The sequence below is a fragment of the Camarhynchus parvulus genome, chromosome 9 (genome assembly GCF_901933205.1).
Source record: "Camarhynchus parvulus chromosome 9, STF_HiC, whole genome shotgun sequence".
Lineage (NCBI taxonomy): Eukaryota > Metazoa > Chordata > Aves > Passeriformes > Thraupidae > Camarhynchus > Camarhynchus parvulus.
In genome coordinates this window covers 15,560,714-15,575,757 of record NC_044579.1, presented here as the reverse complement: position 1 = coordinate 15,575,757, position 15,044 = coordinate 15,560,714, and the positions used below count along the sequence as shown (strand labels likewise).

Here is a 15,044-nt window from a genome sequence, read left to right as displayed (position 1 = left end):
TTATATCTATTATTCACTTTGATCCAGGCATTTCACATGACGCCAGATCAGGTTGGCTCATGAATAGATGCTTGCTTCCCAAATCTACTTAACTAAAAACAAAGCCAAGGGAATTGAATAGGATCAAACTCCGGTTTGATCAGCACAGGGGTCAACACAGGACAGGTTCACAATCGGTCAGTGCTAACTGCAAACTTTTTTTTAGCTATCTAAATTCTATTAGAGCAGCCAGCATTTTTGGAAGCTGGTGATTACAACACTGCAGGAGTTTTCCAGGAAACAACTTTCCAATGTAAAAAAAGAGGATGAAATGGTGAAAAGGTTTTATTATGTCTTTATTGAAAATTGAAATCTCGGACTTCATGTGATTCCTTTTACCAAAAAGGAAGAGGGGAAAAAGAATCTAAGAAGTCAGGTAGAACACTTACTGCCATATATACTTTCACTAATGATGTTTTGCCTCATTTAGCTGTTCTACAGTTCTGAAATGTCCAGGTATAATAGCACATAGTATGGACAAAGAGACTTAGCAGCACATTTTAATGGATCCTATGGAAGAGAGAGTTGTCCTTTTGAGTTGTGACATAAGATTAAAAGATAAACAGTATCATGAGAGACTAACTCCAACCAGACGGCAGTCCCAAGTGAACAGAAGTCAAAATTTCATTGTGATGTGAACAATTGTAATTATATACTACTAGCAGTAGTGACTAAAATGTTTTTTCAGTGATTTCTTGCTAATGAATAGGAGTGCAAATCTATTTCTTACACAGTTATATATGGTTGAGAGAATTAAAAATGACAGGTACACAAGCTCCTCTAAAACCCAATAGAGCAACTCATGCATAGCTATAACGGTTTTATTTAAATATTAAATGAAAGTTCAGGTATTTGCTTCTACTTTTCTTTCAACTTGCCCACTATCAATACATTCAAATATGGCCACGGCAGTTTTATTTTCTTATTCCCATGATCTGCTGTTCTCTAGCTAAACCTTAATCATCATTATCTTGTCCACTTACAATAAAGAAGGCTTTTGATGTCGAAATTTAAAATATTTTCAAATGTGTGGAGGGATAGAATGTAAGAAAATAGTGCAGAAGGCAGTCTCACACCTGAGGAGTTGCAGCTGCACTAATCACCAAAGATTAGGAACAGGCTTGCCCTTAATAGGCCACAACTGTGTCCAATAAGAAGATGAGTGCTACAGAAGAGTGGGTGAGCTGGGTGAGGAGAGAGCTGGAGTTTGTTGGCTGTGCTGTGAAAAGAGATGCAGTTTGTTGGTTGTGCTGTGAAGAAGAAGGAGTCAGTCCTGTGAGGAGCTGCACATGAGAAATCACTGAGAAGGTATAGAACTTTTGAAATAAGTTGGCAACATAAATGGGCAAATAGAAGGCTTACTACCAAAAGTTCTGAGTATTTAGGCTTGTGTACTGTACAATGCCAGAGGCTTTTAATAACCATTTATTTTTTACAATTTCAAGACAGGATTGAGGAAGAAGCAAAACTCTGAGGAACCAGCCCCAGAGCAGGATTCAGACAGAAAAGCAGATAAAGCAGATGTTTTGCATTCTAGAAAGCTAACAATAAGATAAACCAATCTTTTATTTTGTAATGGGTAGTCTCCACAAAAGATTGGAGAGCAAAGTTAGTGTGTCAGAGTGTAAAAGCAGAATACAGCCAAGTTTAAAAACCAGAAGATTCGTAGTCTAAAAGTAAAGATTAAATAATCATATAGAAAATTATTCATCACCGTACATTAGGATAGAAAATATGTGTAGTAATCTATGTGAGGCAGTGTTTAGTAAAGCCATGTTTCATGTAGGGTCTGAAGAGTACTTCTGTTTCTAGTGTATTGATTAATATAAATGACTGCATGAAATACAGATTAATATTACATTGGAGATACTTTATCCATTATCCATCAGGGTAATGTACATGCTTATTTCAGAGCTTTTTCAGAAAATGGTACAATTCTCAGACTTACAGTTGCACAACAGCATTGAATTAATTTTGAAATGTTTGTTACACTTCTATTTGGCACTCAGGTCCAGTTCCTTGGAGTTGTTTAGAAAACTAACTGCAAATGCATGAATCATAGTACAGTTTACATGTGATGAGGACAGCCTAGGAAAGAGCTAGAACAACTGCAGGAGGTATTTATTATTTATTGACTGATTATGGGCATGTAATTCAGAACTTCCAGGCAACTGAATGAGAACCCAAATCAGTGAAATTCCCCCTTGTTTGAGAGTTAGTTGTTTTTAAATGGCACTTCAGATCAGGTTTTTGGTATCCAAAACAGTCTGTTCAGTAGCACTGAGAGACACTGCAGAGGTACCAGTCAAAATACTTTTCCTGGGATGCCCTTTTGTTAGCGCAGTGTTACAGAGATATACGCATCCTAGGCCTCTATTATGAAAATCCTACAGCATGGGGGACTTTCACATAGACATAATCCTGGAGGATTAGGATAGGATCCAAGGACACCAGGGCAGTGATCATGACACAGCAAAGCGTGCAGCTAACTGCAGAAGCACAGGAAGAAAAAGGTGTGTCTTGCTGTTCTGGCAACTCGGGTTGTACACAAAGAAATGGGGCATGTGGCTCTTCCAAAATTCATCCACCATATCCAACCTTCCTAAACTTAAACTTACACATAGTACTTTGATAGAAACAATTTTCATCACTGACAATTTTTAGTTGACCACCAATCAATACATATATATGCACAAATTTTGTATATATATGTTTTTTTCCTCGCACAATGTTTAAATTATTGGCTATCTCTATATAGAGAGGTATTCTGAGAAAGAAAAGCCAAGATAAACTAGTCATCACTGGACATATTTCAATTAGCAACGTGCACAGTTACTAATTTTAGCATGTAATATGAAAATGCCTTAGAGCTGTTTTATAGTTATTATAAAACACAAGACAAAGAAAATTCAAGGTTTTTTTAAAGTTAGTATCTTAAGTGAGTAAGACAAAAAGTCTACAAACATTTTTGGAGTCACCCAAAACAAATAAGAAATAATTAAGCTCTCATAAAGCTAGAGAATGGCATGGCCATTCTCTTTCAACCAGCCTCTTAGTAGAAAACAAGTATAGATTTCTATACTTTACTTGTATTAGGAATTACATCTGTCTAATTCCTAGACTGATTTCAAAGAACCCTTAATACAAGAAAAATACCATGATTAGTACAAACCCAGTTACAAACAGAATTCTTTACAATCTTAGGTTTCTTCAGTGACAGCTGCACTTGATACCAGTGACAGAATTATACAGTTTGTCAGATATGTTTATGTCTGAATATTGATTTATCAACCACGTTGATTTTCAGGAACAGCAATGTGCACAAAATGAACAGTATTTGCAACAGTAATTATCATTATCTCTAATCACAACTTACCCTTGATCCTTTTTCTGGAAAGCACCGACAAACTGAACAATCCTGTCCCCCACATGGATCAATATATGCATATCCTCCCTAAAAATGGAAAGGTTATGGATTTATCAATGCACAACAGACAACAATTACATAATTAAATATTGTCAGCTGGACATATTAGCTAATTAGGTAATTTTCAAGGCAAGAGATCTCTCATCAACATAAACCAGCTGGTAAGGTAGAAGCAATAAGTAAAATCTTATTACTTGTTGCTGTAAAAGGTGGAAGGCTTTAACTACAAGTTATGTTACTTAATGCTAAATATTTCAGCCAAATATAACTTAGGAAACCAGCTGCACCTGAAATAGATTTTAACAGAACCAGAATTTAATTTGCAATAATGTAAAATTTGTAATCCATCACATTATTTTAGGAGATTGTTCAACTACAGTGAAATGATAAAAGGCAAAACAAGGTGAAGGAGCAAAACATTCACTCAGAGGTAAAATCTTGAATTTAATTATTGTCTATTAAATGAAGCTAAGTATATGCATGGTGTAATTATGCATTACTATTAATCTACTTACTTATTTTATTAAAAATTTCTGTTATTTTTATAGCAAAGGAAATTACTGATTTTTTCATCAAATTGCAATGAGAAAAAAATCGTTCAAGGGGAGATGAAAACACAACAAAATGTAAGTTCAGTAGATCTTGTATGTAGTAAATGAATATGATTTCACTGTTCTTTTCTATTTCTCCAAATGTAATAATAAACAAACATCATATGCACATATAAACTAAGTTGGAATGTCTACTAAATAGCACTTTTGAGTAAAACTGTGTAAATTATCAAAGATATTTTTGAAAGAATTTTAACAAGGAGGTAAAATATTTAAGAATAATGTAGATAAACAAGTAAATAGTGATAAAACAAATATTTCCTCAGTATGGGTTTTCATTATTATCAAGGTCAAGATTGTTTTGTTACTGGTTTTAATATCCAACAGAACACTATAGGCTCATACTTCAATGTTTCAAGGAGAAAACTCTGACAAATATTAGATAAGGAGGAAAAATTCTGTTCTTTCTATCTATACCATTTTTAGAATATCTGGAATTCCCAAACCTCAGAACAAGATGGTATGATGGTCTCTCTCACACGCTACCTGTCTTTCACACACTGCATTTCCCATGGAATTACTAATCTACTCTGCACTAGTCTCTCACATAGTTGCTAGAATCTTGCCTCTCCTGGAATGTCAATAGAATACAAGCTTCCAATAACAGAGCTATTATCCTTTTGTCTGATTGAACAGTTATTTTAAAAAAATATTTCTATCTTCAACAGTTCAAATAAAAAGGGATGAGTTTGGGGATAAAAAAAATAAACTCTACAAAAAAAGAGCCTGTAAATATTTGAAAGAATACAAAGAGGATGGACTTGAAAGAAGGCAAGGGCATTGCAAGCATAAGAGTAACATGAAGGCCAGTACAGACAGGATAATAAAGTAGATATTGAAACTATATTATATGTGAAAATTTGGCTTCAGGGACTGTCCACAGAAGTCAGTTTAATATCTAGGTTAACATAGAGAGCAGAATGGAAAGCTGGAATTGACATGTGCCGTAATGCAGAACCATTAAAGAGACTTTATGAGGAAGGAGATAGACTCAGTGAACAAGGAAGGGTTCTCTACATCCAGCTTTCCAAATGCACCTCAAGAAGCCAGAATCAGAATCTAGGAAAATCCAGAGCATGAAATTGCAAATTAAAGCTAAGCAGCAGAAAGGAAAGACAGAACTGCAGAAATACAGAAAGGAACATTACAGTTTTCCCACAGAACTATTGGTTGTTTTGGCGCATATGGTGCTACTTGTTCAAACTCTACCATTGTATCCCTCACTTGCCTAAAGTAAGTATCAATGTCACTTACCCCATCAATTCCTTGACTTGAAAAAACAATCAGCAGCCACCTGATTTAAAAGAAGAAAACTGAATTAAAACTGCCCTCACAACTTCAAACCTTTACAAAAATTTAGCCTGTAGAAAGTGAGAAGTTATCAAGTGTACACATGATTCAATCCTGTTTGGGATCACTACACAGTGTTCTTATAAGGGGTGCACACCATCAAGAAATGGCCTCCCATGCTGTAAATATTTGTCTTTTTGGACTTGTGAGACTGAGGATAAACAGATAGGCATGTACAAGACTATGTAAAAGTCATAACTCCCCATTGTAACTGATTTCCAGTCCCACAATTCCAAAGGGCCAGAGGGGACCCATTGCAGACAGGTTTCTCCATGGATACCTTGAGGTGAAGACTGAGTAGTGATGGGAGTGATCTGCATCCACCCTGAAATCAGTTAGCTGGTGCTGTTTTCTTTTGCTCGGAGAAAGAGGGCAAGAAAAAGTAGAGAGGAAAGCCACATTCAGAATAGCCACATGATTCTAGAGCAGCTGCAAGGGAAGCCCAGCTCCATGCCAACCATTGCTAGTGATGGCTTGTAGAGTTTACCAAAAAAATACTAAAATAAAAAGTTAGCCCAAAATTTCTGCAGCAATACAGAAAATAAGCGTTCTTTTAAGTTATTATTAATGCTAATATTATTTTTACTAAGAACTAAGGTGTCTACTAGTTATAGGAAAAGATAAAGCCATAGCATACATACTGCTGTGCATTATTCTACAGGATACACTGAAGCCTGTTTCAAAATTACTTCAACTTTGCAAATGTCTAGGTATTTCTTATTACTATTAAATTAATAGCTAAGAATATATCTCAGTGAATCTGGTTAAAAAATGTAGTGATCTGTAAAACTCACCAGGCAGCTGTGATAAGCCACTTAATCCATTCAAATGAATCCTTTGTTAATGCCATTCCTGCTGATTGAGGATTTGTACATGCAGCACTTCTTTTTTCTTTAAATGGCAGGTCTTCTCTTTCCTTCTGTTTGTGGATGGTCTATAAACACTGTTCCATACTGGTGGTGTTTTCCCCTCTGAACCTGTTTCTATTAAAATATACATCCACTGTACACATTAATAGTTACTGGAAAACCAAAAATAAGTCTTAATCATTTGCATGTGTTATACTGCACAGCTTTGTGTTGGCACTACATTATATTCTTCCTATTCAGGCCACATTTTATTTTATCAGCAATCCAATTATTTCAAGAGGACTATGATGAAACTGCAGCTTCACATAAAAAGGGGTACAAGATTTCAGCCTAGTAAAGATAGTCCTCATTCTGTGTATAAAATAATTAACAAAGAGAATCTTGCATCATTACTTCTTAAAAAGTTTTCATAGCCACCATTTCAGTTAAAGGCACTAAGACAAAAGATGCATATTCCATATATACCCATATATAGTAAAAAACCTAACGAAATTTTTAAAAAAACTCAAGAAAGCATTTGTTATAGTTTTAAGACCAAACTGAGCAGCAGCATCTTTTGCAAACTGGGCTGGACCAGTCTGTGCCAGCATAATTTTCTTCTTGCTTTCAGGGTATGTATAGTAATGCATCACACTCTCTGCCCCATCAGACAGTCTGTGAAATGTAGGATAATCTACATCATATGTCATGCCCTTCCATCAAAAACCCAAACATTATCTCCTAAATGGATGGTATTTGGCCAATACACCCACCAGACACATTCATGTTTCAGGTACCAAAGGAAGATCGCTCTGAATATGCCTTTCAGCTGAGTTCTACTCATATGCATGGACAGATGACAATCATTGGACATCACCTAGGGTTTTTTAGCTGGTTTTTTTTTTTAGAACATTTTTTCTACAGCTTTTGCTAGGATTTAGGAAGCTGGAAGTTCTGTGTGCAGGACTGACAAGTGTTCTCCACAGTCCCACACAGTCAAATTTTGCATACATAAATTGCATACATAATACATAATTTGCATACATATTGCATCCCTGACCTATGACTTAGGTCCAACAGTTTTATTTGCTGCTCCAACCTTTTTGGAAACTCGAGCTTCACAAATCCAGAGACAGGGCCAGGTCATGTGCAAACTCCCTTATGCCCCAAATAAAAAAGAAGCTGCAATCCTTTGTAATAAGGCATGTCTGGCAAATGAGTCATACTGAAGGTTATTCAAACAGAGGGTTTAAGGGCTGGGCTTCTCCCAGGTTAGCACAGATTATCACAGGCTTCTGCTTTTTAGCACTCTAGTGTTCCAAATGTAGGAAACAATTTTGAGGAAACTGAACACGGACTAGAGTGAATTGACAGGGGTTTGCTTCCTTTGGAGAAGTTTCCTGAGTAGGCAAAGACACTCAGTTCCTGAGCAGGGAGTAAGGATGTGAAGTGCAGCAAACTGGCTGCTCTCTGATAGCTGTTCAGGCAGCAGCCATGTGTTTGTTAAACACGTGAGGGTACAGTTCCTGAAACATTACTGTTTTGCTTTCCATTATTTGATAGTGTGGCATCTTTCTAACCAGAACTAATCTATAAATGATATTGACTCCTGTGTGTATGCACGGCATATCCAAATCCCATAGTACTAAGGGGAGACTTTGGAAGCTGCTGTGCCCTGGCTGATGAATAAATAGCCTAAAGGCAGCCAGTCCAAGCTGCAAGGTCACTCTTTACATGTATTGTGCAGTACTCCATTCATCTGTCAAATTCTTACAGTCTTGCTGTGCCCCAGTTCCCCATCTGTAAGAAAAGAAAAAAATAACAACATCCCTAATAAAAAAATAATATTCCAACAGCATTCCTACCTCACTGATTTTTTACATTAGTAATATAAACAATATAAGCAAAATTGTGAGGCAATAAAATATTGCAGGGACTGATTGCCTCAAATGGAAAATCCAAGTCATAAAGTGTTGAGACTTTGCAGAAATGTGTTCCTTTTACCCACTATCCATCTCATTATTTAATTATCCAAACAGCTTCTGAAAATTAAGAAGAAAATAAAAAAGAAAATTATATTTGGTACATTTGCTTTGTATTAGCAGCGAAACTTTTATTTTCAAATTAAAATCCATTTTGATCCAACCCATTGACACAGTTTGAAGTAATACTTAATGCATGAGTGGAAGACTTGCAACCCTCTGCTTGTTATTTTGTCATGGCTATCTAAACCCCATAATTTTCTGAACAAGTTGAATTGTTCAGTAGCTAATACAATAACAGAAAGAATACAAGGTTTTTTTTAGATTTCTGTGTCAAATTGATCTCATTTTTTATGTTTTTGAAGCAATCACAGCAGTTACCTCAATAAAATATCCCCAGGATAGCACACTCACTGCCACCAAAGAAATATGTTTCATTCACATGACATCACCAAAGCTCACCTCAGAAAACAGAAGGGTAAAAGCTGGCAGTATAACATAATCTAGATATTTCCTTTCTAGACAGGAATCAAGAAGCAAGACAACTTCATTCTCAGTAACTCTGCTAAAAAACAGGGGACATGAGCCATAGTTTGAGGCAGACACGCAGCTACAGTTATTGAGCTAAAAACAATTAGAGCAGTCCTAACTGTGTTTTCATTACATCCAAAGGAATCAACATCACGTGCAACAATACCACACAGGTTACAAAGTAAGGATTCAGAAGCTGTGAATTAAAAAATGGGGTTTTGTGCTCAGTTTTAATGTGGTTCTTTTATGCATATAATTAGGACAGTCATTAGAAGTCTGTGAACATATATGCTGTTTTCCATAGGACTTCTGCCTCATTTATGATGGAGATATTCAGTACTCTCTCCATTCTTTCCAATAAGTCCTGTTTTTTCATTTACAGTGTTCTATAAAACTTTGCACTTTATACTAAATTCATACAACTTTAATGCTTCCCACAAAAATATTCCTGAAAATAGTATTATCCTTTCTTTACCATAGAGAGCCAAGGAAACAAAACCAAAGTTAAAGTAATTAAGTATCAATTACTGTAGAAAAATACAAACTTTAATTAGATGCATCTTTCAATTGCTTTCTAGAATTAAGATTGATCTCCTGTGTTCATGTACTGGTGCTTTTGTTGGGTTTTTGTAAAGTAGCTGTTTAGACATACAAGATTGTCTGAGTTTGTAGCTCTTGGATAATATCATGGATTACAGCAGTATCAGCAACACTGTGCATCAGCGTTCCACAGGCTTTCTGTGGATGGACACTGCCAGTGATAGCAGTGGTGAGCAGAGGGGAGAACATCAGTGGCTGATCTTACCTTTGTAGCAGCTCAGTGCTCCTTTGGAGACATGGATCTGTCCTAGAGACTCACATAAAGGCATGTATGCGTCTATGTGACAATCTCAGAGTGCAACATTACTTGCTGTTTCTTAACTATAAACACACAAAACTCCCATTCAGCTGAGCCACTTAGCAGCCAGCTGCTCAAGGTCAGTGAAGGAGGTGGTTCTGCAAGTGAAGAGGATTCTTTTTAAATATTTTGCCTTATTGATACATCTCCCTTGTTAGCATTTTCACATTTTTGCTTTGAGCTTGCTGACTTAGTTTTTTTTTTTACATTTCCACACAGGGTTTTCATCATTTGAAAATTGACTCAGTATCTCTTTATTATAGCAGTGTTTCATTCACTCAGTATTCTGCATGAGTTCCTTCATTGCCCCTAACAGTGGTCTGCCTGCTTTCGTCTGTTTCTTCCAATAACTCATTGGCTTAGTATTCAACAGCTCTCCTTTTGAGTACTGTCTTCTTTACAGCGAGAGCCATGCTGGGGCATTTTGCATTGAAATTTTCATCATTTCAGAGGACTGATCACTCTCTTCCACTGTAGTCTCATTTGCTCTGACCTCATTGTCTTATAGGCAGCTTATGTACCTTTTGTTTTCACTTTTGTATAAATAAGTGTCTACTACCTTCTCTCTAACACCAGTACTTCTCTTATTAAATTCCAGCAGTGGATACTATTTCTTCTACATGGTCATAATCAATCTGGCCTGAAACCAGGGGAATTCTTTCCTTTTCTCTCCATACCTTGCTGTCTATACCAGCATGCTCTCACAGATATTGGATATTTTAGAGTCAAGTTGTTTTACCATATTCCTATGTACAAGATCTTTGGTACTGAAGATAATGCTACCTCCTCCTGAAGCATGTTCTTACTGGCACTACCAAACTTTTTGGAAAAGTAGCTTCTGCTAACCAGCTTTCACAGCAGTTTTCATTAGAGGTTGAGTATGGTCTACTGAGCAGAGATTCAGCTTTACTCTTGTGCCTGTCAGAGAAGCTGTTTTACAAAGCTCTCTGGCTAGCTTTCTGCTCACAAAAGCCTTTAGCTTTGTATTTCATTGATACTCCTAAATTCATATACATCTATTATATAGTTGCTTTTGTATCACTTTCAGTGCAAATAAAACCTGTAACATGGGATTTTCTGTATAGCATCCATGAACACTACAGACAAGATAAGGCTGCTGTGGCTGGCACTGCCAGCATGCTTTCTAAGTTTGCACCTTCTCAAAACAGCACTCTGTTTGGTGAAAGGTTACCTTGAGCATGCAGCACTTCTGTCAATAACATAAATATGACAAACATAACGTATTGCCGACACTTTACAAATGACAATTCCCTTCGCAAAAGCTTTTTATCATATTACCAGGAAACCCTGGGGAGAAACATTTCTTGCTGCTTTCCATTTATGCAGTGGGGCAGCATTTTGTCCCCTCTGGGAATTTCCTCTGTCTCATAAAGAAAACACTCGAGGGAGCGTTGCAGAAGGAACTCCGGTCCGTGCCCGGGAGCGCCCCGGCAGCGGCAGGATGGCGCTGGCAGCCCCGGCTGCTGCTGCCGCTTTCCCGGTACCGCCTCGCTCTCGGCCGCTCTCACCGTGCCCTCCTCCCCGCCGGCACCCAGAGCCGACTCCGCTCCGGGGGAGCACAGCCCGTGCCTCGTTCGGGCGGCGCCCGGGGCTGGCCCCGGCTCCGCTCCCGCCGCGGCTCGGGGGACGGAGCCAGCCGGCAACCCAGGACACCTCCCGCTGTCCCGGGACGGGGCTGCCCCTCAGCGCGCTGCCCAGCCCCGTCCCGAGGAGAGCCAGGTGTCCCCGCCCGGGGCTGCCCGTCCGCGGCGCTCACCTCGGCTCTCAGGCGAGAAAGCCCCCGACACGTCGCTCACTCCATGCCCGCTGAGGACGGACGGACGGACGGACGGACGGACGGGCGGGCGGGCGGCGGCTGCCAGCGCTGCCCAAGGCACGCGGGGGGAGATGAGGGGGTGGACGAGAGGGGTGGCCGGGGCGGGGCCGCGACCCGGGAGCGCCGAGGCGGGTGCGGAGGAACCCTCGGGCCAAAACCACGGGAGGGCAGGAGGGGGGCAGAGTGGAAGCGCCCCGGGACGCCGCGCAGGCAGCGCCGAGGGGGGGGATGGCCGGCGGGGGCTGCCCCGGCCGCCTGGCGCCGGTGCTGCTGCTCGCCCTGCTCTGGCCGGGCCGCGCCGCGGCGGAGGTGAGTGAGCGGCCGGGACGGGGCCGTGGCGCCGGGTCCCGCGGAGGCTGCGGCGGGCTCTGGGGCACAGCGGGCTCGGCCCCGCGCTCCCCGCTGCCACCGCGCTGCGTTGGCCGCTGGTGGGGAAGGAAAGGTGAATGCGTGTGTTTCAATTGATGCGTCTCGTATGCACGGCCGGGCAGGGCGAGGGGAGGCGAGGCGAGGTGAGGCGCATCTCGCCTAGCTGCGGGGCACCGCTACCAGGACACCTCTGCCGGGCGGGGATGAGGACGGGAGAGAAGGCCCTGCACGGGGCGCCGCGTCAGGAGCTCCCCGCCCTTCCAGCTGAGGGGACGGCACGGGGTGGGATGGGGGCTCCGTCCCGTCCCCAGCCCGGGGAGCGGCTGCGAGGCCCGGCCTGCGGGCACGGGGGATGCCGTGAGGGAGTGGACGGCCAGGACGGAGCCGTGAGGGAGTGGATGGCCCTGAGCAAGCACCTCTGGATCGGCTCTTACTGTCTGGACCACCTGTGCCACCTTCATGACAAAATCATTTAACATACTTGTCTTTCACGCTTAATGACAAGTGTCCATCACAAGTGTTTGGTCAGTAAATTCTCCTAGATCATATTGTAGTCTTTTCTGTGCCTTTCTCCAGTGTCTGGTTATAACATTTGGATTATACATTCCCAGCTGGGAGAAGAGCAGGCAGCTGTGAGGGTACACGGGTCGTTGTAGCTCTCAAAACTTCAGGCAGTTACCAAACAGAAAACTGCCAGTTTTGGTGAGTTTCTAGTAGACATCAAACACACGAAACTGACAGTTTTAAAATTTCTGATAAACCTAAGGCACACAAAAATGACAGGTTTAGTAAATTTCAAGTTCTTTCTCCCATAATAGTCAACAATCTTAATTTTTCCTTGTATGAGTAGGTATGAGTAAAGCTCTAACACCGTACATGAAAATTTTTACTGCCTCTCAAAATATTTTGAAGTTCACCTTTAGAAGGAAGAAATGTGGTCTTGTACTTTGCTGTTGCTAAAGCAGAGCCACATTCTGCTACAATTATCTGAAGCAGTCTAATTAGTAATAATGTTTCTTCTAAACTCCTGCAGCTCTTTCACTCACCCATTCTGGGTAGAGTGTCTGGAAACAGCATAAGCTCCTCATCCAATATGTTGGGTTTTTTCATGGCACTCTAACTCCACTGGCAGTCAAATTCAGTCATTTAACAAAGATTTAATTGTTTTATTTGTAATGGAATTAAAATACCTCTTAGTTCTTATGTAGAACAGAGGTACCAGATCTATTTGCAAAGTATGTGTTTTCTGCAGAGTTTGTTCAGGCTCCATCCAGATCTGGATGTGGAAGATGTGGAAAATTAACAACTCAAGACCTGTCTCTCTCTTCTGCCCAGTTTGCTGGTTTTTGTTCCTTTCTCCTTTTCCTCTGCTGATACCTGATATCCATTGCCCTTGTTGCTCTGAAGAGATGGACATCATCATGTGGGCTTCTGGATGGCTTTTAGCAAGCACAGGCTGTGTTCCAGGAATGCCCCCCCTCTCCCGCACCACACACACTTTTTCTAAGCCTCTCTTCTGGCAGTTTTATCTAAACTCCTAATTAAATATTAGTGGCTACTGTAATTGATGTGAGGTAATCGATGAATAAATCATTGCATCTTGGCTAAACTGTTCATTGCAAAGAAATAGTCAGTATAGTTAATGTTCTAAAATCATGCTACACTTTCATATGAAAATAAAATTGATGTTTGACCAGCAAGCAATACTTCTGCTGTTTGCAACAATTTAAACATGTTTCAACATAGAAAATTTTAGGTGTAGTTTATTCCTGAAGACAGGAAAGAAAATTAGTCATTTGTGACTGCTGCTGTTTATACAGCAAATTTTAGTCTTTGCAGCTCTTCACAGAGTCCAGACTTCTCTGCCCTTAGGAGGCTGAACTTTCTGGCACCTGCTAGGGAGTATTATTGTCTGCATTCTTGGCCACTGGCATGCTCTAATCACATCTTCTGAAAACTCAGCAGAAGTAGCATCTTCCCATGTCAAAGGGCTTTCAGCTTCTTTGATCAGCTTCTTTCTTCTTCCTTGACTTCAAACAGTGGTGTTATAATTATTCAGACTTTTCTGCTGCTCATTTATATATTTTAGAATCATCACCATAATATGTTTTCACAGGGTACAAGATTCTTCCTATTCTTAATATTTTTTTCTTTCAGAAAAAAATGGATTTGCTTTTTCATTGCTTCATATTGTCTAATAGCACCTGGAACTGATAATGTCTTGGTGTAAATGTACAATTCAATTAATTCCCTTAAGAGTGTCCTGTCTTTTGATACCATTTATGTACTTCTCCTATATCTTCAAATTAAGTACTAATCTAAAAGTATTCCCTGAAATTTGTTGTTTCAAATGACATGTTGTTTCAGTTTTTCCTGATGGGAAAATACCTTGGTCAAGTGCATCATTACTCAATTGATATTGTGGCATTGATCATTATTATGATGCCATCATGTTAGTATTTTTTCAGAACAGGATAAAAAGAGTTTCTACTTCAGCAAGATTACTTGCTTGCAAGTTAGCTGCACCTCATCTTACTACCACTTTTTAATTTGTATTGTAAATACTGTTGCAATGTTTGCTAGCTCACAGAATTAAATTAGGTGCACCTTGTTATGTTTTTGCCTCCATCATGACATTTCATTTTTCTCATCATGTGCTGGTGGCAAAGGAGGGGACATAACAACCTTGGTGACTGTAAGACCTGGGAAGATCTGTTTTGCATCCTGTTCCTTACTCATATTGTCTGTGACTAATGCAAGTGTTCATATTTCACAACTAATTTCATTTCTCACAAATGTTAGAATTTGCATGCAAGTACTGAAAATGAACTTCCTTTGCTTCCTAATAACAGTATTTTTTTCCCTAACTATATGTAACCTATATTGCTGTCACAAGTAGATCTTAATACATGGCTCTGGAAGGGAAAAATGATGTTCTACTTTAGCCTATGGCCATCTCCAAGGCTGGTAGGAATGGCATGCAGGCTTTTTTTGACCAGGAATCAAAGTGTTGGAGGCACCAAGTGTCCTGGTGAGAATGTTCCTTGTCTGACAGCCTTTGGAAGCACCCAGGTTCTTTGTTGCACAAGCAGCTGAGAAGGGAAATGTGCACCTGAATATACAAGAGAGTTCACAGAGCGTGTTAGAAAAAC

General features: G+C 39.9%; 2 protein-coding genes across 2 annotated transcripts in view; one reads left to right on the top strand and one right to left on the bottom strand.

The window, feature by feature from the left end:
* COL4A4 (collagen type IV alpha 4 chain) overlaps positions 1-6,277 on the bottom strand; it is a 60,509-nt gene extending 54,232 nt beyond the window's left edge. The window contains exons 1-3 of the mRNA XM_030954343.1: positions 6,222-6,277; positions 5,332-5,371; positions 3,416-3,493 (exon numbers count right to left, since the gene is read on the bottom strand). Coding sequence (XP_030810203.1) covers positions 3,416-3,493; positions 5,332-5,371; positions 6,222-6,277 — 174 coding nt within the window. The remainder of the gene's footprint in view (positions 1-3,415; positions 3,494-5,331; positions 5,372-6,221) is intronic.
* Positions 6,278-11,751: 5,474 nt separating this feature from the next.
* The window catches only part of COL4A3 (collagen type IV alpha 3 chain), a 53,431-nt gene continuing 50,138 nt past the window's right edge, over positions 11,752-15,044 (top strand). Inside the window, exon 1 of the mRNA XM_030954410.1 lies at positions 11,752-11,832. Within this exon, the coding sequence (XP_030810270.1) occupies positions 11,752-11,832 (81 nt within the window). The remainder of the gene's footprint in view (positions 11,833-15,044) is intronic.